Source organism: Amblyomma maculatum, chromosome 2 (assembly GCF_055883805.1).
Source record: "Amblyomma maculatum isolate TAMU_Amacu chromosome 2, ASM5588380v1, whole genome shotgun sequence".
Classification (NCBI taxonomy): domain Eukaryota; kingdom Metazoa; phylum Arthropoda; class Arachnida; order Ixodida; family Ixodidae; genus Amblyomma; species Amblyomma maculatum.
The window spans coordinates 158,134,967-158,160,609 of NC_139345.1; the positions used below are offsets into that span (position 1 = coordinate 158,134,967).

Consider the following 25,643-nt stretch of genomic DNA (forward strand, 5'->3'; position numbering starts at 1 on the left):
CCACTCACAGATTATATACAATCCGCCTTTTTCACAAAATCTGGCCCCCTCTGGGAGTGGTTGAAACTTGGTCTGCTGCGGGTAGAAAACGTCCTTGGGAGACGCAGCCGCCAGCAAAATGGCGATGTGTATTCTTGACAGCTGCCGCCATCTGTTGCATACGCCTGTCACGCATATTAACTGCACATGGCCTCCGAGATTGGCTCTAGCTCCTCCGATCGCGGAGGCCAAGAACTGTGCATGCGCAGCTGGGGTTGATGGTTCGTTTTCAACCAGGAGAGAGGCGCGCATGCGCAGACCGGCCTTGTGAAATAGGCGGATCGGGCCCTTCGAAGGTAACCGTAGCTCACCAAGTGGCACGCATTAAGCACCTTGCAGGCAGTTATTACGTCCAGGAAACATGAATAAAATATTTTTACTTGATTTTATGCAAAACATGACCTGGACGACAAAGGTGCAACATAAACATTATTCGCCATATGCGATACTCTCTATATGCAAACATTTTCCAGAATGGTTTCAAATATTGGCAAATGCAGCTTGTGTAGAAATCAAACAAAGGAAACGAGCATGCATTACAATAGTGCGCTATTACTCCTTGTATACGCCTAATACATATCCAGAAAACAGACTTGCTCCCGCTCATATAGTTTACCGCAGAGAAAGCGCAAATGATCATACAATTTAGCGGAATAAGCTCTGATAGCTTTTAATTAAGAACAGTAACAGTTTGGCCACTTGTGTATGGTGTGCAAATGTGCAAGTGGATATATTGAGTGAAATTGGCAAGAAATATTGGCGCGAGAGGTAAGACCAACTGGGCTCACCAGTCGGCATACTGATTGCATCTAGTGTGTCCAATACGAACGTGACCTCACAGACTACTGCTGTGTACAAGTGGCAGTCTATATAGACTGTTCGATTGGAGCAGCTTGTCTCATTGGAATCAGTTAAAAACTAAGTTTTTACTTTGAAAGCACACTTGGACCATCCAATCAACACTAGTGCAATTGAGAGCAGCTAGACACTAAGTTTGTCTAATGAGCAAGTCCTCTTGAACTCAATTCATTTCAATTATGACTAAGGGGTAACCGATTGGAAGCAATAACCTTCTGATTGGTCCCACTGATTGCAGTTCATTCCAATTGGTAAGTCTAGTTGAACTCGATGGGTCCCTCCCTCGACTCAGTTATATCTATTGGAAGTAAGAATTTCGCAATTGGTTCCAGTTTATTTCTGTTGGCAAAGCTATGTAAACTGAATTTTTGGACCCTAAGTTGTTTTCCTGCCTTCTTCAAGAGTCAGTATTTCATGTAAATTCCTTCTTGCTACCTGGACACTGGCTTGACTACAGAACAGCCCGGCACTCTTGCTTCACTTCAATTGACAGCGGCTGCTCTTGAGGATATCCCAGGCGGTACGGACCCTCAGCCCAGTATTGATACTATGTTGAGAATGTCAGGTCGTACATAGGACCTGTGCACAGCCAACACAGTACCAATATTTATCCAATTATTTGTGCTACCTGGGCAGCCTCGTGCACAATAGCCACAGGAGGGCATGAGAAAAAGAGTGCGAGAAAAAAGCTGCAGCGAACGGAGAGGAGTAAAGGCTCTATCCGAAAGGTCGGTGACAAGCGGGGTCTGCAGGCGCGAACCCATCCGTTTTCCTCTCCACCACTGCTTAGTGTGACGTGCCTCGCTGGGCGTGTTTCGACCACCGGCGATAGCAGATCCTGCTCCTAAATTATCATTATGACGTGCCTAAGACTCGGAACCGAGGCCATCAAGACGTAGCGCTTCGTGCAGCGCAGAACCGGATTCCATTGGGCGCAATCGTCAAGATTTCGCTGTGCGTGCTGCCGGAGCAGAGGTGCAATAAGGCGTCGTAGGTGAGCGGAGAAGCTACGAAGGAGCTTCAGTAGTATTCCGCGGCAACTTGCTGAGTTAGATTTGCTACTTGTGCAAACGTCTGTGATTATGTCGTCCGCCTATTACCATCGCCCTCATATTAGCTTCAGTAGCTTTTTCAGGATGCTAACCTCACTGGCGACAATATAGGACCTGCGTAGCAGCTGTCGCTGAATTTCGCCTTAGTAGTCTTAATATAGCCGCTTTTTGGGCTCCTGATGGGCACATCGCTTGCTTCCATTGCCTATCGGACATCTGACCATTGAAATTTGCCCACGAGCCTTGCCAATCGCTTCTTAGAAGTCGCTAATGTTCTCTCCAAGAGCTGCGTTCAGAAACGGCAGGGTGGTTTTTCATATCGATTGAATTTTCGGGTAATTGAGAGCCTCAAGATTGCAGCGGTCTCGACCCAAGAGCATGTATACGCTGACGCGTCGGGCCAGCGCCTTCTTTGTTTCCGCCTTGTTGGTTGGACGGGACCGTGGGCTGTTCGTCTGAGCATTCCTTCTCTTCCTCCTCTCCCGACGGAGTCTGGTTCGCTTGCACGACGCAAGGTGTAGCAGCGATCTCGGGCCGATACAAGCGAATTCATGTAAACATGGACGGGTCGGGTTGACTCAGCCTGACAACTGCCTCCCCCTACTGGACCAGCTTGCGTGGTAACCGAAATCGAAACATCTATGTTTCGAAACATCGAAACATAGACGTTTCCACGTTGCTGGTACGTATAATTGATATTAATGGTTGGCTGGGGATAGGCGGTGTTTCGAAATATGTTCAGAATATCATCTGCGGCTGTCTGACTTCGCAAGGAAGGAAACAGGGCATGTTTTTAAATAGCTTGTTGCCACACCAAAAATAACGCTCAAAACATTCACGTAAGATTCATGATCAACCCGCAATATTTAACTTGCTTCTTACAAGCGCACATGGACTTGCCACTTACTCATCATATGCACTGAGGACTGCGGATGTTGATGTCACTTAGAATGTCGCTCAGTGACCGCGAGAAGAACAAGCAAACGCTGCCGCCGTTAGGCAACTAACTTATATTAGTCCTCTTTCTACAATTACGACCTCTATGTGCGCGTTGTAGGATCACGTAACTTGGATCAGGTGCGTATTACGAGCTATCGTACAAATTCTTAAACGCGCCTGTAGTGGCTATGATTAAGGGTCCCTTCAGACGGCATTACTAGCGCTAACCAAACGCGTACACAGGAGACAAAAAAAAAAAAAAAAAAAAAACGAGACTGGTGCTCATCTCGAGCGCCAGTCTCGTGTCGTTCTTTGTCTCCTGTGTACGTGTTTGGTTAGCGCTAATAATGCCGTCTGAAGCTGAAAACCGTCAGGCCCGAATACAAGTTCTTTTAAAGAGTCTCTTGAGTGCCTTGAACTACACTGGAGAAAAAAAAAGATTACTGGGGTGTACTTCAGCCTCTTTACGTTTGGAAATGGATAAGCAATGCGAGTTCTGTGCCTGGTTCTATTATGAGCGTACTCAGCCTTTCGCTGCTTTTCCAGCGTCTACCACTTTTTGTTTTTTGCTTTACTCGTTCTAATTCCCTTTTTCTTCGCTCTTATCCTATTTCAGATCTTTTTATCATTTTTACTTCACTTTTAATCAGTCCAATCCTTTTATTTGACATTACTCTACTTTTTCTTTTTATTTGCTTTATTTGAATTTAATTTTCATGTTTGTTTTATGTTCCTTTCAGTCTTTAAATTTATGTAACATTATAATTTAGTTTTATTCTTTTTCTAGTTTATTTATTTTCTTATTCTTGTCATAATACATATCATTAGCTATTATTCTCACTGACTATTGCTATCGTTGACCATAATTATTATTAACTATCACTGTCTTATCTCATTTCCATTATCGTAATTATCATAAGTACGACTAGTCACCTATGCACTAATTTTTTATGACTTATCTCATTATCTTTAATGATCTGTTGTTAATTACCTGGTAATTGGATCCTCTTATCGTTATTATCCCCTGTACACACCTCGTGTCCACACGTCCTGACCATGCTACCCATGAACCAATATGTGCTTTCGCATTAAAATTATTCTTCTGAGCACCCACCAGAAATAACTTTGCACAGCAATTATCCACCATCCGGGTCGACGCCTGACAGCGCTTGGCCGAGTATAGCAAGCAATAGGCACCAGAGCTAGCTTCTGAGCAGGTCATCAGAGCGTGGGGCACAACGCGGAGAATTCACAGAGGTTACAAAAAAAATTAAAAAAAAGATCTGCCGGAGTAGAGCGAGCGGCAGTCGAGTAAAACCAGCCACTTGCCACAAAGCGCGCCCGCTGAGCGCCCGAAGTGGAGATTGTTCAAGTGCACGGACTGTAACACGACCAAAACAAACATTGTTGGTTCATGCTTGGCTTACGGTTGTACGAACCGTGTGAAAACTTCGTTAAAACTTCAAGTTGGGCTAGTTGATTTCTTGTTGGAATCATTTTGTAGCGGTAAAAACGCGGACACAAAGAACACGAAACACGGGTGTCCCTTGTGTTTCGTGTTCTTTGTGTCCGCGTTTTTACCGCTATCTAACGTGTGAAAACGACACAGGAGTCACATTTCACAAGTTGCGCTCGTTATAGCTCGTTCCGAAGTGGCCGTGCTCCTTGCATTGCGGCGCGTTACGTGTAGGCATATATAGCGGTTGTTTCTCTTCTGCTAGGTTTTCAAAGGATCCTGAGGCGCGAACACTTCGAGAACGAGCTGTTCGCCGCGAGGGCTGGCAAGCAAAGGGCGGAGACCGCTTGTGTTCTCTTCATATTTCTCCAGAATTCTTTGGTTATACTGGACAAACGGCACGGTTGCGCGAATGCTCTCTGCAGGCTAAGTTACTCCCGTAGCCGGCAATTACAATAAAGGCATGAAGTATAGATGGCAGCAGAATCTGCAAGCGATTGCAACGAGAAGCGTATACAGATTGTTCGATCGAAAAGTCGTCGCCGTACCCCAAAAGTGAGGAAGGAAAAATTATGGAGGCCTTGTGTGGTGCTATGAGGCAGTGGCCTCGCAAGTCGTGCACAGGAAGGGCGTGTGAAGTCAGATAAAGGGTGGATGAAGTTGGAATATGGGTCAAGGAGAATTAGGTGGAGAAAGTTGAAGTAAGGTTTCGTTACGTTATATTAACGGTGAATTTGTAATTGACGATTAGGGCGTATTGAAATTTTCTTTGCGCATTGATTTAAAGAACTTTTTATCTCTGCCAGTTTGGAGGTGAGGTTAACCATGCTCCTAACCTACACTGACCTATCCTAACCCATACATTCGCATTGCTGTGCTTGGTCCACTACCTCCCACGATGTACCTGCTCTTCTGCGTGTCGGCTTTATTACCGTGTCGATCTGAGTCGTATTCGAACAAGTTTCCGAAGAGACAATGCAGCAACGGTGCCATCAACAGTGAAAGCCTGCTCTTCGGGTGCGTTTGTGGATCTAGAAATGCGCGAGACAGCGCCCACTTTTGTTGTCTAAAGCAGGGGAGGTTAGCGAGCCGCAGCGCATTCTAAAGTCACAAGCACGAGAGTTAACCACTACCATGGCTGTAATAAGCCGACAAGCAAAGGATTCACGTCGCTCGGCGCTCGGCGCAAGCCTCAGAAGCGGAACTAAACAGAAGCGGCTTCACAAGTGAGGGACGGATTTCGAACGCCACGAGCACAAAATATTTTCGTGGCTCTGGTTGCACTGACATGCTGACATAACTTGCGAAAGAACACGACGACGAATTGAATGGCGCCGCAAAACCTGCTAATCCCAAGGAAGACCTGCAACCCGGCCATCATACAACGATCGAAAGGACGCCCTGGACTGCTTCATATTAAAAGGTCGCTAGGATGTATCGGGAGTCGTGTTAAAAAGTTCAAAAGAAATAGACAAAAAAGAGAGAAAAGAGAGAGATATAAAAAAGAGACGTTTCCTTCTCGGTCCTGCAACGCATCTCCTGGTAAGAAGAGGCTTCTCGAATTAGCCGGGATTGAAGTGGACCGCGCTTTCCTCCTCCTCGTTCGGCCCGCAAAATAGGGGCTGAACACCCCCAATGCGTAGAGAATAAACAGTCGCTCAAATCCAACCATGTCACAACGACTCCACTGGCAAAATCCACATAGAAATTCTTTTGTGTCAACTAAGTTTTTTCTTCCCTTCTCCGACTGGCTCCGCGACGGTTACGTAACTATCTGTTTTAGAATGCTTAAAGGGAAGCTGAAACGTATTCCGCAAAAGATGAGGTATGTGCGGCATTTTATAGTTTTTTTTGTCCGCTGAACAAGACTATCCTACTCGAAGAAGGCAGACAGGAGCGCAAACGACTGTTTTTACAAGAAAACGAGCACCAGCGTGACCGCCCTCCAAGAAAACGCCGCTGTTGTCTGTAATCGGCCGGACCCATCATGACGTCAAGTAATTGGGTATGCGAGGCCGGCGCCGGAGGTGTTGCTGAGTGCGCGTCGCTTCAGGGGACTTGAGAGCTCGATCTAAAATGTTATTCATTATTCGAACAACGTAAAACACTTGTAAAACTTACCGTACACGTTCGCCGAGTACGTTGACAGCGAAATCAAAGTCAGCATATCATGCGCGAGTCGAAAAGTGAGCTGGCCCGCTTTAAAAACTGCCCTTTACACACTAAAGCTCGTCTCAGTAACAACAAAAGGAATAGGAATTGTATATGATGCAATCATAGTCGACAGCGCGTTTATACAACCTTCTAGTATCGCCCTACGGCGTAACAACAAACGCACGTGTACTGCAGCTGTAGCTGCCCGTCCTATATACATTTGCAGCTAATTTGCGCGGTGCGCTGTTCAACGCAAGGTCGAAAATGGTCCAGCTTCAACCGCATCATGAAATCAGACATGTTCGCAGCGCCAGCAGCGCCGGATGAAGCGAGCTTACCGGAACGGTGCCGGCAGCGAGCGTGGCAGACGTGCGCTCTGGACGAACCCACTCCCTGGTCGTCTAGGCCTATATTTTGTTTCGCATCGGCGCCACAGCAGAGGACGCTTGGAAATTGAGCAGCGCTGTAGTAAACAGGCTACTCGTACAACTGCCTACTGCAAATCACTTTGTCTCACAATTAAATGAAGATATCATTTATCACGGCGCCGCCTCAGAAGATGAGCTAATGTATACCGACAAGATGGTCGGATGAGCAGCGTCGGCACCGGCGACTGCCGCTACACAGCTGTGAAGAGAAACTTGCTTGCATCGCAGCTATCCTACCAACATCTCGGTACGCGTCAGCGAGCCTCAATAATGGTTAATTTTTGACATCCCGATATCCCTACGCTTAGTATTTAAGACAGCAATAAATTTAAGCACGCTTTCTTGAAGCTATCGCAAGGGATCCACGGACAGCTTACGGAAGGCGCGGCCGGCGTGGCATGTGGAGGCAGTGCTGCGTTCGGACGATGCTTGAGCGCGCTGTTGCAGGGCGAGCAGCACGGCAATCCAGACACTGCGTCATAAATTACTAATGCAATGCAGATTCACTGTACCGATCATGTTCATTTCGTTTGCTGTACCTAATTGGTAATTGCTGATATAGCCGAGAAGGGCGGCGAGCTGTGTAACAACAGTGAGCCGCGAATCACGTTTTAATTCAGTATTTTCGGTTAAGCGTAACGACGGTGAAACCAGCAGTGCAGCAAATGTATTAACCTAATTAGGTGCGGGAACAAAGAACGGCCGCGGACTTCAGTTGTGCTCATTTAATTGAAATCCCAAATGGCCGCAATCGCTGCCAAGATTCGATTATAGTCACCGGCATGCAAATTATCAGTGCAAGACACAGCTGATTCCAAAGGCAAATTTTTTTTTTTTTCCTTTTCATAAGAGAGGCCCACAGCGCCGAAGTTTGTTATCCTTTGGGAGACTACAAAACACCATGTCGTCTGGACCACCAAAGTTCGCACAACGAAACGCCGGGCTAGTAGCCACCAGTTGCTTCACGCACTCACAGGAATGCTTGTTTTCTAATGACACAAAAAACAATTTTCGAACACTGAACGACGTTTATTTTACAACAGAGCAAAAGAGGCTCTGTTGTTAGGATTGTTAGGAAATGAAATGTTAGGATAATGAGAGACCGGAAAGCGTGGCGTGATATGGTCCATAGGGTCACGAAGAGTCGGACACGACTGAACGACTAACTGAACTGAAAAGAGACTCACTACTCGGAGGGCGTCGAACAGCGCGGAGCGCCACTCCGCAACAGCTGCGTATCTGCTGGTTGACCTCATGGGATCTTTGAACACGCGGAACCTTCAGCACATAATGATAGAAGTGGAAAAAACAAACGGCACCAGCAGCAGACTGCGCTGATGCGTAGATCCCTAAAGCGCGGGACGGAGTGTAGCAAGCGTGTAAAACGCGCGGCCGGCCAGCATTCCCAAATTGACGTCACAGCCGCCTGCTCCCCAGTTTCGACGCCCCGCCTCCGCCGCTCTCGGCAGCGACGAAGGCGTGACCGCGGCGTGTTTTTAACAACCGATTCCTGTTTTCTTATCAACAGAATTGAAAAAAAAAAAAAAAATAAAAAATTGACACACTTGATTAACAAAACCCCTTCTTTGCAACCATCGAATTTCATGCAATTTGAAAACCGCTTCAGCTTCCTTTTAAACGTGGGAAAGAAACGATAACAAATTCGAACTGAAATTCTCGTTATTCAAATAAAGTTTGGTCATAAAAAGTGCGTCATATATAGCAGCGTAGTGTTTTCCAGCGCTTCTTACTATTAGATATCGCTTTAACTCTCTCGACCTTCCCGTGGGCTGTTCCAATATTTTAAACCCGATTTACCATTTGACGAATCTTACCTGACGTTTTGCGACAAGTAAATTTTATGAAAACAGAGCGCTCTTGTGCAGGTGGTACGTTGATCCAGATTGAAAGGCTAACAACCGCTGCTACCATCCTCAGCCGCTGCAACGTTGTTGTCACCTCTGTGATCTCTCTGAGATACTAGAAATGATTTCTAACTTCATAACTGCCTCAGCAAACCTCACATTGTTTAGTTTGCTCTGTGCCTATCGCCAAGTCTGTTGCTTTTGCTAGGCTCTTGTTCGCGAGTTTGGCCTTCTATATCGCTCCGTCTTTCTTTCTTTTTTAAGGGACGGGGTGTGACCAGCTGCCGCGTCTTAGAGTGCGAGACCGGTGTTCCGCAGTTCTATTACGTGATAGGAGCCTCGATATGAATTCGTGTACTTTTGCACTTGTAAACATATATCCGCGCTTCACTGTCAAAGAAAGAGATAAAGTTTGGCCTTGGTTTTTTCACGACGTTTACCTGTTATATGAGCGTTTCAAGTCCCTCAGCGAAGCCCCCTCCATTTGCCGGGACTAGGGTTGCGTCTGCCGGGGCGAGCGCTCCGGCTTGCGGCCGCCACACGAGTCCCCATCCGCGAAGGACAAGAGAACCGGTCCATCTGCCAGGGCGAGCGTCGCGCTTGCGTAGGCGGGCGCTCTGGCCGTCGCGGGGCGAAGTCCGCCTCATCGAAGAGAAACAAAGACCCGGCATATAAATTTCCATCAGCCATTTTGAGCGAGCCGATAGGTGCGAAATGCAATTTGCACAACTGCAAACATTCGAGAGTAGGCGGAATGGTCGGAGCTCATAAAGCTGCGTTCTCTATGCTGCCGATCGTCATAGTTATCCACATATGAATGCGAGCAAATGTTCTCTACTGTGAACAAGACCGTGCAGGACTCAGTTCCACTGGTGAATTTCTAACAATGTTATCGAAAGTGTGGTGATTGCAAAATGCAACAGGTGAGTGGAAATTCCTTCAGAGCAAACTTACATGGAGAAGTTTCTGAAGCAGGCAAGCTATAGAAACAACAAAATAGATGGAAATATAAACTGTGGCTCGACGAGGTCCAATTCAAGACAACCTTATGTTCTTTACCGAAGGTATCATAATAATCATCATCATCAACAGCCCGACTATACTCACTGCAGGGCGAAGGCCTCTCCCATATTTCTCCACTTAACCCGGTTCTGTGCTAGCTGCATCCACTTGACCGCTGCGAACTTCTTAATCTCATCCGCCCACCTAACTTTCTGCCGCCCCTTGCTACGCTTTCCTTCCCTTGGAATCCAGTTTGTTACCCTCAGCGACCATTGGTTATGCTCTCTTCGCACTACATGTCCTGCCCATGTCCATTTCTTCTTCTTAATTTCCACTAGAATGTCGGAAATTTGAGTTATTTCTCTGACCCACTCTGCACGCTTCCTATCTCTTAATGTTACCCCTACCATTTTTCGTTCCATAGCCTCAACTTAAGTAGAACTCTCTTGGTTAGCCTCCATGTTTCAGCCCCATAGGTGAGTACAGGCAAGATGCAACTGTTGAATACTTTCCTCTTGAGCGATACCGGTAAGCTGCTAGTCATAATCTGTGAGTGCTTGCCAAATGCGCTCCATCCCAATCTTATTCTTCTTGTCATTTCCTTTTCATGGCCCGGATCTGCAGTTACTACCTGTCCTAAGTAGACATATTCGCCTACTACTTCCAGTGATTCGCTACCTAATGTAAACTGCTGTTCCTTCCCGAGGCTGTTGAACATTACCTTAGTCTTCTGCATATTGATTTTGATATGCATATTCTCTGCATATTGCAGTCTTCTGCATATTCTTCTGCAGTCTCTGCAGTCTTCTGCATATTGGTATATACCGAAGGTATATATATATATCTTTATTTGTCCTTTTCCATCCCTTAATAGTGTAACTGTTAGTCCAGAGGATTTTCATATTTTTTTTTTTTTTTGCCTGACAGGGCACAGGAGAAAAATGCATTGTTATCCAACTTTAAAATCTTTTGCTTAAAATAGTTCGCCAACGGAGACGCTGACATCGGCATCAACTATTTTGCAGGGAAACTCATTTGACTACGTACACAGTGTTCCGGGCTTCTCCACTTCCAAATGTAGATCACAACCACGGTTTTATACCTGTTGTTCTATCCTTGCAACCCAAGGTCATCGGACCAAGTTGTTCGCAGACACCAGATTTGGCTGTCTTCGTCTGTTTGTTTTGATGCAGATATCTAACTTCCAGTCTGAAGCATCAGAAAGTCTGAATTAACCCGCAGTCCGACACCCGTCTCATGTACTGCCGCCTATAAACACATAGCGTGCACAAAATGAACACTGCATAAGGTATTTAAATCCAGTCTCCGCCAAAGGACCGGTTATTTTCTACTTGTCTGAGCTTCAGCTACCGAGTGAGCCGAATGCGTGAGAGTAACATTCTTTGCGCTCATGCTTGCCAAACTCTGTGGCGCGAGAGCGCGATGGTTCACCAGGAAGGATGCCGGTGATAGGGAGCCTTTGAACGTCGTTCCTCCAACGCGCTTCCGCACCACAGACGTTTGGAGGGAATGCTATGGTGACCGGAAGTCGAGGCAGTCGAGCCTGTCTGGGCCCATCAATAACATGGCGCTTGCGGCTGCGGATTCCGCGCAGACGTGCGACGCGGCGGAGCCGGCCGGCAGCGGAAGCGACAGCGGCAGCAAAGGCAGCCCCGCAGCGCGCTCGGAGAACGCCCTGGACGCGCTGCTGGACGAGCTGCAGACGTTCTCGAAGCCGGCGGACAAGCGCGGCCGTCCGATGTCGGCCGACTCGCCCGTCAAGGCCTCATCTTCTTCCTCCGCGGGAAGCGGAAAGCCGCCCCCATCCGGGGCAACTGTCATCGTCGTAGACAGCGGCGGCAGCAAGAAGACTCCGCCCCCGCCTCCGCCGCGCACCACGAGCAAGTCCCCGGTGACGTCGCCGACGGGCCCACAGCGGAGCCGCTCGGAGCCGGTGCGCACCAACGCGCTGGCCGGAGAAGACGCGAGTAGCAGCAGCAGCAGCAGCGGCGGCCGTCGAGACCAGCTCTCCTCCAACAGTAGCAGCAGCGAGAGCGTCAACTCGCAGGAGGGGCTGCAGGCGCGCAGCCGCCAGGAGCTGCTAGACTCGCGGCACCAGGTGCGTGCCATTTCATGGTTGAGATAGCCAGAAAAACAAACAAATCCACATCGCACTATAGTCTAGAGACCACAGCCTCATATACTGCGAAAATCCGCCCGTGCGAGATGCGATGAGCGCGAAGAAATGGGATGGCTGGACTGCCGAGTTCGCATTGAGTGGTCGCCACCTTCAGACACAGGCAGCGAATGAAAAGATACCTCGAGAGTGACGCGGCATTGAAGAGTTTCCGAGACGTTATATTACGCGATAGCGTACCAGCCTCGACCGGCCGAAAATTCGTAGCCGTCATCGTACACCAGAACTGATATGTTGCGCAAAAACGTGTCGGAAAAATTACGCGCATGATTTCGTGGCGAAATTGTATAGAAGTATTTTTTTGTGCAGCATCGAGGGCGTTTCCATTCGCGAAGTTGCTTCCTAGTTAGCATAGCACCCATTTGCTAGTCCAGCGATAAGGATTTGAACCGGCGACATATGTTCTTCCAATTGTACGCCGTTAAGTGATAAGGGATAAGAGACATATACTGGGTCTTCCTTTCCTCAAAACACAACCAAATGAAAAGAAAGCAAAATTAAAAAGGGGTCGAGCGTCTACTCTTAATTGTGACGCTTAAGTATCCCCCTAATTTTTATACATATTCATCATCTTCCATAGTGCCGCCGCAGCTAAACCTCTCAGCCGGCGGAGTTTGTTTCATACACATTGTAGCTCTACGGTAGCAACAGAACCTCTCTCTTCACCTTTCAAGACCTCTCTTGTGCCTAGAGCCGCCTTCAGCATTCCTCTGTAAGAATTAGAAGCTAACTCCGTTGGAGAGTTACTTAAGACAAGGCCGATACATCCACTGCAGGACAAAAGTATGTCCCTCTCCCTCTGATTAATCCTTTCCTGTGCTAGCCGAGACCTCCTCATCTATATATGAACATATGAATTGCCATGCTTCCCTTCTCTAAGGATCCACTCCATTGCATTCAAGAACGATCGGCTACACTCCCGGACCAGTTTATGTGACTATGCAGCCAAAGCTACAGAGCCAAAACGCATCAGCTCACTGCGCAGCAGAATATAGTCCCCTGATTAATTACGGGGAGTGTGCTCTGGAATATTATAGTTACAGAAATGCCTATGTTGTTATTACATCAAGATTGTACTACAATATAGGGCAGTACAACTTTAGCGTAGTACATTTTAATTTCAGTACACGACACCGTGCAAACGGGCTGGCTGCACCATCTGCCGGCAGCTCCGTCGTTTTCTGTGCGCTTTCGCAATGCGCTTGCTTCAGCAACGTACATAGCGTGTGATATACATTAACCGCGAATATACGTTCACCTACAGCTTCAGTAGCGTAAAGAAAGACGTTTCTGCGTCGTTGGCGGCTCGGAGGCCATGATTTCAAGCAAAGGCGGGATTGTAACCGAAACCGTACCTGAGGCCAGATATGTCGGAACTACATGGCGTAGTAACACCATGACGAAAGCTCCGTCCCCGTAGCCTTGGCTCCATAGCCACAAAAATTTGTCCGCGAGTATAGCTTGACCTGGCAATATATGCCTTGTCTGTAGCTATTTCGTTTTATTTAGAAAAGGATATCGTTAACCTGTGCTTGTTCCCTGAACCATCTTCCATATTCCCATGCCACTCTTACACCTATCATTTTCAATTCCGTACCTCGTTCCGCTGTCTTCAATATAACCCTTAAGCTTTCCGTTAACTTGCAGCTTCTGTACCGCTGATTAGCACCAGTAGGATAGACCTTTTATATACATTTTGTTTGAAGGATATTGCCGAAATTTTTCATCAGCTGAGAAGACCCGCCGAATGTATTCCACCTATTCTTAATATCCTAGTTACCCTACTTTCGCGGCCTGGATTGGCGGGTCACTGGTTTCCATAAGCAGCCATATGCTATTTTATGCTGAACTGCTTATTAACGCAATAGCTTTGAAGGGTCTGTTGTGCACAAAATCTAGCTTTGTTGACGTTGTGAGTGAAGGTTTAGGGCATTGCTCTGACAGGTAAGTTGACTGGTGACATGGCCGGATGCTGATTGGCAAGCAGGTTGCATATCTTCTTGAAACTTTTGATATGATAGGTGCTGACAACACATGCTTCCCCTTAATTGTATCACACATGCTAATTGATAACGTGCTATACAATAGAGGCGCAAATTAAGAGGTTAGTTGTGATTAAGTCAGCTGCATAATGCACACGCATACAAGAATTGCTAAGAGGACCCATGCACAGGCTGCATTAACGCTATCGCTATATGCCAAGGGGCAGAGCTGAAGTGTCCCGAATTTTTTTTCAAACTATCGTTTCCTTTAAATACAGTCTCAAATTAGGTTGCTTCGTGTTAATTTTTGCTGCCGCTGTTTTAGGTTTGCCACCTGCGTCACCAATCATGCTTTCCAATTCGGCACCTGACTACTTATCAATGAAGCAATGCGATCCGCAAATCGCAGATCGCTATGGTAGCATCGATTAGCTTTTCCACACACGTTTTCTGACTCCAGGGCCCGTATTCCGAGTTTGCGTCCTTATCGAAAATGTCGCTATCTCACGTGACCTCGAGTCATCTTATTGGTAAAAACGCCGAAACACGATGTTGCCACCTCTTCCAGTTCCGTAGTGGCAACATCTGGTTCCGGAGTTTCGACCAATCAGATGGCTCGAGGCCACGTGACATAGCGACACTTTGAAAACGACGCAAACACGGAATACGGGCCCAGTTCTCATAATAACGAATTCAAACATTCGTTGAATAATTCTTGATATATTGTTACTACTTACCTGACGTTGTTCTTGATCAGCAATTTATTAACTTTTCTTTTAAGGATTACAGTGACTTTGGAACCGCTGTCATATTTCAAAGAATCCTTGCATGAGCAAATTGTCTAGATATTCTGCTTCCGTTTCTGTTGAGCAAACCTTGTTGATGTTTGTACATTGCTTGAAAATTACCGTAGCCGTACGACATTACATAACAATATGTGTTCTGTTACTGCAGATCCTAAGTTAATTCTGGTTTAGTTTGTGTGGTTTAACGTCCCAAACCGACTCTGGCTATGAGAGACGCGAGATCCATAGTTTTCCTAATTTACTTTATGGCACTAATTCATTGCTGTGCTTAATCCTTACTTATTTCCTCTGCCCTGTCTCCAAGCCTAATCGAGGCCTTATCATCTTACGATCACATCTCATGTACCTTGAAATCTTGCACGATGCCAGAGTTAGAGCGTGCTGCTATGACGACTATTTCAGTTTTGGTCTGTTAGGGGTTTTCCACGCCTACTTCCGGTTCACTCGCTGGCGGGAAAAGATGTTCATGATCCGTAGATTTAGTTGTCCAGACTACCTCCCCCCACTAATCCTAGAATATATATACCATAGCCACCCAAAGCCATTTCTCCTGCCAGCTTTTTGCCGACCTTTACCGTATAGAAGCCACCCGTCAGAACAACTGTACTGTGTTTACTGACTGGCACATCCATGTAGTGATAGAGGCTCAGAAATCTCTAGTTATAAGCTATGAAATGTATCAACAACGTGACCAGTTGCAGGAACCTAGGCTCCTGCAACTTTTACTTTCTACCGCTTCTTAAACTCAGTTATAACTGCCACCTTTTAGTTAATACTGTAGAATTATTCTGCGACATTTCTATAATAGGCGGTCCAGCACCTAGCTACCTTTGCCGATCTTTCAAAGTTTTCTAACACTGAACATGGCCACTCATATACTTGTGTGCATGTTTCACCTCTCCTGCTAACCTCACTTAGACAATTGACGTCCCATTAATACCTACTAGTTCCTTGAACAGTACAGTCGGGCTATGCGCAAAAGATAAGGTTGTAGCGTTAAACATTTCCAGGTTAAGTTACCAATGGACGACTATACTGTACACGGTGCTATTTTGTATCTTCGCTTTTGTATTCCGTAATTTATTATTTCTCAAGTGTCCTAGTGGACTGAAGACAAGACAGTTTGACTTTGTGAACACAGAATATGCTACTGCAGGTTTCTGAAAATTAATCACTGATTGTGGCGGTCGGATTTCATTAGATGCCCTGAACGTTTGACCTTGCTTAAATGTTGTGAAACGTCAGTATTCATCAACGAACTTCTAACTATGGAAATTTTTAACTATGCCTCTTTAACTTACTTACTTAACTTACTCCCGATTTTCACTTTCCGAATGGCACATTTTTTTGTTTAAACCAAATTGTAAACTGGTTTATAGAAAAGGAATGCCGCAGTATCATGCATGTCCTAAACCGCTCCAGCAAGGGAAGGGACGAAAGTGGAATTCAAAGGAACGAGACAGAGGGAGAAAAAAGTGCCGTAGTGGAGGACTCCAGAATAATTTCAACAGCATGGGATACTTTTATTTGCACTGACATCGCACAGCCCACGGACGCATTTGCGTTTCGCCTCCATAGAAACGCGGTCGCCGGGGTCGGGATCGAACACGGCTACTCCGGATCAGTAGCCGAGCGCCTTAACCACTGAACCAGTGCGGCGGGTAGCTGTCGTTTCCTAGACCATTTTTTCTGCCGGTGTACGTGAAAAAACTCGCTGCTTCAGTTTCAGCGCAGGTGCTGTATATAAACTGAAGTGTGCAGGCAATAAGACGTCATCTTCCTACCCTACCTCTTTAAAAGCAGGCAGTAGAGCCAGAGCACAGCGTATAACTGACTCTTGGAACATCGCAATATCTTTCTCTTTGCACTCAACTCGCCATGGTGTATCACCGGGGCTACCTGGTTTAAAAAAGCAATCCTTGCATTGCGATTATGTCATTCCACGAACCATACCTGTGGTTATGCAGTAGTTTTAAAGCATAAATAGTTGAAAATTAAGAGTCTATAAGGGAAGGTGCGCTATTTGCCAGCGTGTTTCTTGGGTAATTGGTCGTTAAAACGCCACAGGCACGGACTATTTCAGGCAGGCTGTAAATAAGCGCGTAAGCTTGACGAGCCTTCGACATTGTGGCCCTCGGCTTGTGTCGCAGTGACATAATGTAGAGATTCCCGCAGCCGGTTTCGAACGCTAAAAGCGTGGAAAAGTCTAATTTCCTAATAGTCTAGGTACACAGCCAAGAAGCTGATGTCGTGGTTCTGCGCTTCCGCGCGTAACGTGCCAGTTAATTAAGTTCATATTATTGCCTCAATTCGCCTCCAACAGTGAGGAACATAAGCTTTTCCATGCCGTCCTGGTTGCGAAAACTGCGTGAGCTTGTCTCACTTCTCACACTTTGCTTCGAGCGCAGCTAGTTGCTCATTCGTTACGCTCTTTAAGCTAGCCAAAGTTTGCATTAAAAAGCAACCACGGTCCCCAGATGACAAAGTGTGTGATTTTTTTTCCCGCTGCAGGAGCTGCTCCGCAAGCAGCGCCAGCTGCAGGAGCAGTACGCTCGGCTGCAACTTCTCCAACGCCTGTCACCGCCCAAGCCGGACCTGAAGAAGACCGGCAGCGAGAGCAACATCCTGCACAAAGCATCGCTCTCCCTGGGCAGTGCCGGCGCGTCCGGTTCGCTCACCCACCTGGCGGTGCCGTCGTCGGCCCTGCGCACGGGCGCCAAGATCTACGAGACGGACATACTGTAGTGATAGATTGGCAGCACTTGTTGGATATCTCGAGCCTTGGGGCCCCCGCAACTAATGCCATAGGAGCACTGGTCACAGGCACCGCGAAAGCTGAGTGTGCACAGAAGGGAATTGCATTAACGAGGGGATCGCTAAAGCATACAGGTTTTGTTGGAACCACGTGGCAAGATTGTTTATTTTGCTGATTTGGTGCGCGATTCGAAGAAAAAGAATCAGAACGATTAGGTTTTCATCTGAATTTCGATTCCACCGTGTGTTGTTTCAAATACTTCGAGCTTTTATTGGTGCTGATGCTTGCATGCAAGCGAAATCGCTTGGACCCTCTTCCACCCATTATTGACGTTTCGGTAAATACAACAATAGCACTGAGGGACGGGAATAGATTTCCCTGTAAAGCAGTGATATTGTCGGAAGTTAATGTTTTCGTATCCACAGCACTCGCCGTTGTAGCATCCATTCCGTGCGCACCAGCGCAAGTGCCGAGGGGAAGTGCAATTGAAACATTTGGCAGCGTTGCGACACGAGACGCTGCTTTGAATAAAGCCCCATTTCCATATCGCATACCTGGCTATGCCAGTCGACACATACCGCGTACGAGCGAGATGAGCGTTAAAAGCGGTGCTTGCAACTTTGGAGGCTTGAGTCTGGACCGGTGACGGCGCATTGTGCAAAAGTACAGGAGTTCAGATGGCCACGCGACTGCGGACGAGGCTTTTATCCGGGAGCGTTCGCCGTGCCTCTTCGAAGACAGCCCTCGGCCGCCTACGCGACGTGGTCGTTTCGCGTGTGACGCGGCCAGAACTGTCCACGACGAGGCGGCCACGTCCGCATATCACGCGCTGCCTCGGCATCGTACTCTTTTTGTTTTGTTTTTTTACACGCCATTTTCTCTCCCTGCTCGTTGAGCGGGCGTGTCCTTTGGTGTAGCTGCTGCGCTGAGGCGATATTTCATAACAAGGAGTGAAAGGTTCTACTTTGAGCAGTGTGTGTGGTACTGTGAAGTTTCCAGAATGGCGCTATAGATATAGATATATATACACATAAACTTGTAGCGAGAGCCCTCAATGCTGTTTGACGCTTACGCTGTCGACGTTGCGCTGTCCATCGGGCAGCTTTCAGTGAACGCCGTGCGTGGATTGCCAGGAAGTTGTTTCGAAAGGGGCGTACTTTGTCACACATTGTCGTTGTTAGTTACCGTAGTGCTCACAATTTTCCGATGAAAAAAAAATCCTCCTGCACTTTGCATTAATACGAACGCGGCTGGCACAGCAGACGGCTTTGTTATCGCGTCGCTACTGCACCCTCGCCCAATTATTAAAAATAATAGCTTTGCAAGAGCCATGGACATCAGTGCTTGAAACAAGGCATCCATCCTATAGAACCCCGCACTTTGGTTTGAAACTCACACCCGGGCACCTCAGCTCGAACATTACCTGCTAGTGATGTTGCTTTTTGTTTTTCCTATTTATCATCTCTTTGTTCCTTCCATATTCACGCAACGCTGTTGAAAACCACTGTCTTGAGAGTTAAGTGACAGAAATTGACAAAATTTTGTACATGTTATTTTGGCTGGGTTTGGGTCTGGAAACTATTTTCAGGGCTGGGGCATTGTGAACACCCCTCAAGGTTTAAGATACCTAGCGGCCAGAACATTTACATATTAATGTAAGGCATTCAGATACTGTTCCACATTTTCACTGGTCCTTTGAACAACCTTGGAAGTGTGACCCTCGTCTCGGATATCTACCACTGTAGTGATTTTTTTTTGTTTTCTTGTCTGTTGATTTGGAGTTTTGAAGAAGGAAAACCAGAAAGTTTTTTTTGTCAACACTAGCTGAAATAAGCGAATAATCTTTTAACGCTCATTCACCTGAGTAACATGCTTGTCACAGAAATGACATCAAATTACATACACAAATAATTGAATGGCTTTATGCATTTTTGCCCAAAATATCTTAGTTTCATTAGAATACCTTCCTATTTTTACTGACATGGGGCTCTCGCTAAGCATTATTTTGTGTTTGAATAGATTTGTCTTAAATTCCGTGCTGCTACCATGTACACATGTTTTCGACCTAAAGACTTCTTTAAATACAAATGCGTATTTCTTGGCTTAAGTGGTATGCACTATGCGCAGTGAACTTCCAACATCAGTGAAGCTCACATTCAGCTGCGTAAAACGCAATCACTTTAGAGAGACTTAGAAATAAAAATATGTTGTGCTGTTTCTCTTTTATGCATCCTAAATTTAAAAAAGCTTGTCAGCAAGCACTCAAGGCAACTGAAGAAAAAAGGTTGTTTTGAAATCAGAAGAAGCAGATATTAGGACCAAAAGAACATCATTAAAAGTAAAGGGGATCAGAAACGACCCATTATATCTAATTTTTATATAGAAAGGCAGTCTAGCCCGTCAAGGGAATGCGCTGAATCAACAATGATGGTCATTCAATGCTGTTTGGTACTGCATATTTCCAGTAAGCTCAGTTGAGCACTTTATTGCGGCATGAAGCCGCCACAAATAGTGGCAGAGTCACGAATACATGAAATGAGTAATGGAAACTTAGGGTACACAAATTTCTTTATTGATGAAACTAAAGAAAGTGAAATTGTACACCCTTTCATCATTATCTTTGTGGTCTTGCATTCCTGTCATTGAGTGCTATATAATAATGATCTGGGGCTCGAGCTGTGATAAATTGTGCGAAAAGCACTGGTATGTCTGATCACTCTTTCTACTACCCTCGTATTCATCACGCCTGTGTGAAAGAAACTTATCCAGTTGTCATCAGTATCCTTAATTAGTGTCATGGTGCAGCAAGCTGTTTAACCTGAAAACTGAAATTTACGGCAATTTCTACTGCTCAACTGCAGCTTGGCACCCGAATTGGAACAGAAAGACCGAAACCTCTGCAGAGCGAATCAGCCTTGGTCGACCAATCGAACACGCAGAGCGTGTTCGGCGTAAGTAATGCTGAACCAGTTCCGAAGTTGAAGTCGCATCTTAGAGCCTGATGTGCTGTGGCTGATAAACAGTTGGGGGCGCGGAAATCTGCAGCTTGATTTCACAGACAGTTAACTCTGGAGACAAGTTTAGATAGGCTCACTTCGAAAAAAATGGCAATGTCCAGTAAATGTCCCCTGCAGATATTTCTGAAACCACTAAAAGCAGGCGAAAAACACCCCTATCCTCTGGAGGTTACGAAATCGTTGACTAAAGTTCCGGTGAGATCCGACTCTGCTTGGCAGATTAAGCTGGAGCACTTCGAGTTGCTCTAAGCAACCAGTGGCATATGCGCAACTTACCTTGATCGACCAGTGGAATTCGAAATCGTCATCGCGGGGCAAGAAATCCTGCTCCAGCGCGACCAGTGGAAATCGCCATTAGACTAAATTTTTCACTAGCAAAAATCAAAGCTGTTAACAACTTCAGTGGCATTTGTTTATTGCAACAGCCCTCAAGCTTCACTGGTGAAGATACAATGATGTATATTCATGACTCGTGTGTGAACTTTATTAATGTCTTCTTGGTTTACAGTGCCATAATAGTAATTTATCAGCTGAAATGTTTCTGGCATTATTGTATTCAATACACCATCAATGGTTGATCCTATCTTTATTGCTGTTGATTGATGTCACGGTCAGCATTCGTGGACTGTTAGTCACTCCTGGGTGCATAATTTTGCTGTCGATATATTTCTTCCCATTTCCAAAGTTTTCTTTCCCATATCACTCCTTAAATTCTACATTGTATGTATTTCCTACTAAATCTACTCTCATGGTACAAGAAAAAGGAACTGATTTAACAAACCTGTCTAACCCAACATGTTTCCACAAGTACCTGCCTCCAGTCCTTGCCTACTTACCTGAGAGTACATAGTATCCTATAATTATACTCCAGCAAGAAAACTAGTTGTTCAGAGGGTTCCCGCTTCACTTTAGCGTGTGTTGTTGTTACGTGTTGATAAGCTATTGGCACGGCAGTGGCATTGTTTGTACGCCTAGGCACCTTTTAGTCGAGCCATACTATTGCCAGTGTCCAATTCTTAGCTGCGTTCTTTCCAATGCCTGTTGGCCGCACGCATGGCCTTGCTGTTCATGAGTCTATTACAGTGCGAAGCAAGTTGTGGAAATGCTGCAGGGAATGAGGTATGCTTCAAACCCGTAAACTGAATGTAGAAAGTCTTTACAGGTGTGCGGCTGGCGATGGAATTTCTGTAAAGCCACTTTGTAAAGCTGCAAGGAAATTGATGCCCTAGTATTCTGGGTTCACGTGCACTTTATATATTCAGATTCTTTTGCCTGTCTTCAACGACCACGCCTAAAAATCATTTGTCATCAAAATTCGCAAGACATGACTCACGCACTGGGCATTCAGTTGTATTCGTCCTGTAAAATGTGATGTGATGGTCCTCCTCAATGAGCATTACTTGTACAACATTTAGAGCACTTAAAGAACAATTCCATTGTCTACTTGGAATTCTTACCACCATATTATGTCATGTGACCTTACGTGATTACAAGAAAAGTGGCCGCAAAGTTTTGTCATCAGATCTCGTTTATTTAACTTGGAAACGTGTTTCAATTCAAAATCTGTAACTCTCTTCTTAACAAGCGAGTGAGTGCTAAATTTCTTAACTGGTTGAAAAAATCATCGCTTTGTTAATGCATGTTAGCTAACATGAAAAGCAGATCACAGTAGAATCTGTCAGACGTTGAAGGTATGTGCAAATTGCATTGAACAAAGAAATTACCGTAGGTGCACTACCACATTTTTCAGCACACATGCACCTCAACTGTTAGGCAAATTGTTTCTGTTGGATGACATGAGACAAATGTTACTATGAACGCTTACTCGGAGGTCGGTTTGAGCCTCATGTTGTCCTTCCATCTGTTGTCCGTTTTAGCAGCTACTTAATTTTCAAAGTATCTTTGTGCCCACATCCATCATGTGATGCGCAAGTAATCCTATTTAACCTGTTTGCCACCACCTACTTACGCTTGCCGTTTGTTCTGGAGATTATCTCGCTGTCTGACATTCAAGAGGCTGCTGTACATCCAGGTCATTTATTGTCTGCTTACCACCACAAATGTCCGCAATTTCTCGCTCTGCTGTTTATGTGATACATATGAGAGTATTTATGCATACCGAGAGCCTGGCATGGCCTATGAGTTCCTTTGTTAGTATACAGATACCTTTGGCATCCAGGGTTTGAAGACAATCTTGAGCAATAAGTTTGAATGCATTAGGCAGTTTGCGCACAAAAATGTGCCGCTTAAAACTTTTGCATACCTCCTTTACTTTCAAAGGAGTGGCACAGTGTTGCTCATGTAACTTCATGTGAATTCACATTACATTGTGCTTATTTTGTTTATATAATGGATAAAACTGAAGTTATGAAAACAGTGTCATAAATGATGACACATTTTAATACTGTCACAAATCATTAGCTGGTAAAAGAATTTGCTTGAAATAATAATGCTCCTTCTAGACTGGTTACCCTGTCCTTTCAGGAATGTTCATGGACTTTCTATGTAAAGAGCAGACGAGGTAAACGTTTCTTAAATGTACTTCTCGTCTATTCACGAGCATGATTTCTTTCTGAGAAGACATGGCCACTCTTCGACCAAAGTGTGATGTGGAAGCGAGTTTGGTATGTCTCCTTTATGTTTGTTTTTAGCAGTACTCATAACAGTGCACAGATTTGACAAGGTTAACATTTACATGCTATGTCTGTGTGTACATACGTAAACTAGCGATTTTTTCTCGTGTAAAACTAGTTGGCGCGACTTGCGGATAACCTACTCCGTTAGTGGATAGGCCGCGCTGGAGCGTTATTTTTAGACTGTGGAATGCAATGGACGGAAAGTCATTCGTATATGCCTAAGCAGGTGGCGTTTATATTATATTGCTCGTCTCAGGTGCTCTCCGACTTGCCATAGTCGCTACTATCTTAAGTACAGTGTGTACTCGTGTTTTCTTTAATATTGATTGATACCGGAATGCGGATTAGAATGTAAGATAACGTCTGTTGTGAATTTTGTCAAAATAAAAAGTCACGTCTTGTTCAGCCTTTTTGCCTGAGCTCACAATAACGCTCCTAAGTGTGCTGTTCCAAGCTGACCATGCAGGTGAGGCTAGCAGCCGCAAATGGCTATAGGAGGCGGTTATTCATTGCGTCAACTGCGGGGTAACGACAACACCAATACCCAGGTGCATTGCAGGCCTTTTGCAATGAGAGCACTGTTATCAGTCTCCGCATGGCACCTTGACGAACATGCTAACGTTGGGAAAATATTTTCAAATTCACAAGAAAAGAGAGGACTGCATGCAGAGGTAACAGACTTGCTGCCCCAGCAAGCTTAATTTCCTCCATTCTGGCCAAGCGTGGAAGACCGCCAACCGCAACGCTTGCGGCTCACCTTAGCTGGCGCGATGAGCGTCCCTTTATTGCACAGTGGCGATGCTTCTAAACAATTAGGCGCATGCTCAATTTAGCAAAAGAAACGCTGTTCTTTCAGGAAGCAGGACTCCCGCATCATGAAAGCTTCAAGAACATGTTGGTCCTGTCGTTGTGTCTTTTTTCCGCAACTTCAATGTCAGACCAACAAAATCTAGTGCCCCAAAATGACGTCTTCTGATCCAACGATAGCTACCCAGCTAAGATCGTTTTGGTACCGCTACCCTGTACAGACACGCTGGTTCAGTGAACTAAAATAGGGGTAGTGTGCCCACAGGCCGGGCTGGCGTGCAGCCGCCGCTGTTGCAAAACGGCGGCGACGCGGGGCGGCGCTGCAATGCCGTATTATAACGAAGGCTACATTGGCCACGAACGAGGAGTTTCGCGTGGCGGGAGGCCAGATCCGTTGCTTAGCAACCCTCGAAGCTGGCTGACGCCGCGCACTCGGCGCCCCAACTGGCAATCACGCAACAACCAGAAGAAGATGTCTCGTCTTTAATTAAACATAGCTAGACATAGCGAGTAGCTCATCTTAATTCTCCTTCCCTATTGAAAAAACCTATTTGCGGTTTTAATAGGTCCCGTATGAAATATGGGAGTATGCAGGAGCCGAAATGGGGCATAAAGGACCCATAAAGAAGCATTCAGAACTAGTAGGAGGACGCTCAGGATATGCATATAGGTCCTGTTTCTCCTTTGCAGACTCCTTTAACTCCTGTATATCACATGAGGGATATATATTAGGAGTTATCGGAGTTGTGAATAGGTCCTGTCTACCATGATACAGGAGTTGGATGGGCTCCCTAATCAGGATTTGTTTATTCAAGGTTGAAAAAGCAAAGTTTGATATACGCATGCGGTGTCCCAGCTAAATTGAATCAAGAATTAAAAACAAGAAAGCCATTTTTAAATTTGAATGAAATGAACATGAAAGTTTATTTTGTATTCGGTCTCTGCATGCGCTCATGTGAGCGCATGCGGTAATTACAATCAACAATCGCTGCACGTTTCCAACCTTATGGCGCACGTTCATATCTGTAACTGATGACGAGTCTGCAATACGGAAGTGCAGGGAATAAATTCGCCTTTCCACATGAACATAAGTATGCTCGAGCATAACTCAAAACACACGTCGCCGCCCACCAAACCATTCATTGATATCTGGTCATATCAACAGCGATGCTTATTTAAGGGTTTGCATATGCAAAAGGAGTGATGGGAAGTGAAATACTGTTGCCGCTGCTCCGCTGGCAGCGTGCGAAGTTAAAAGGGGATATATGACAAGCGGCTCCGTGCGAGATATCTCTGTAGCAGAAAGAAAAATGCGCTCTAACACGGCGAAATAAATAGCCAGTACGTAGCATATTCGCATAATCTTAGGTGTACGTGCAAAAAACTGATACGTTTGAATGATAGATGATATTGCCTATCTGTGGTGATAGAAAAACAAAACGGTTGAGCGTGTTTACAGGGCAATTGTCGAAAGACGACCGCACTTGAGAAAAAGATGCAAAGTGCGGAACAGCAAAGTAGCAAAAGAAAACGACAAATATAAGCGTACTAACCATCGCAATACCATGTCGGAAAAAAAATCGCCGTGGTGTAGTGGTTAGCGTGCTGGGCTGAAAGGCGGTGTTATCTGTGAGGTTATTGTTCGATTCC

At 45.7% G+C, this 25,643-nt stretch overlaps 1 protein-coding gene and 1 long non-coding RNA gene across 7 annotated transcripts in view; one reads left to right on the forward strand and one right to left on the reverse strand.

Annotated features, from left to right (window-relative positions):
- The window catches only part of LOC146200264 (uncharacterized), a 186,890-nt gene extending 180,187 nt beyond the window's left edge, over positions 1–6,703 (reverse strand). Inside the window, exon 1 of the long non-coding RNA XR_014705218.1 lies at positions 6,466–6,703. This is a non-coding gene — a long non-coding RNA (uncharacterized LOC146200264). The remainder of the gene's footprint in view (positions 1–6,465) is intronic.
- Positions 1–23,591, forward strand: part of LOC146200263 (coiled-coil domain-containing protein AGAP005037) — a 344,563-nt gene extending 320,972 nt beyond the window's left edge. For all 6 annotated transcript variants that reach the window (XM_084595461.1, XM_084595456.1, XM_084595457.1 and 3 more), the window contains 2 exons: positions 11,409–11,912; positions 17,290–23,591. In XM_084595461.1, the coding sequence (XP_084451587.1) occupies positions 11,409–11,912; positions 17,290–17,523 (738 nt within the window). In that variant the 3' untranslated portion in view covers positions 17,524–23,591. The remainder of the gene's footprint in view (positions 1–11,408; positions 11,913–17,289) is intronic.
- The last annotated feature ends 2,052 nt before the right edge of the window (positions 23,592–25,643 follow it).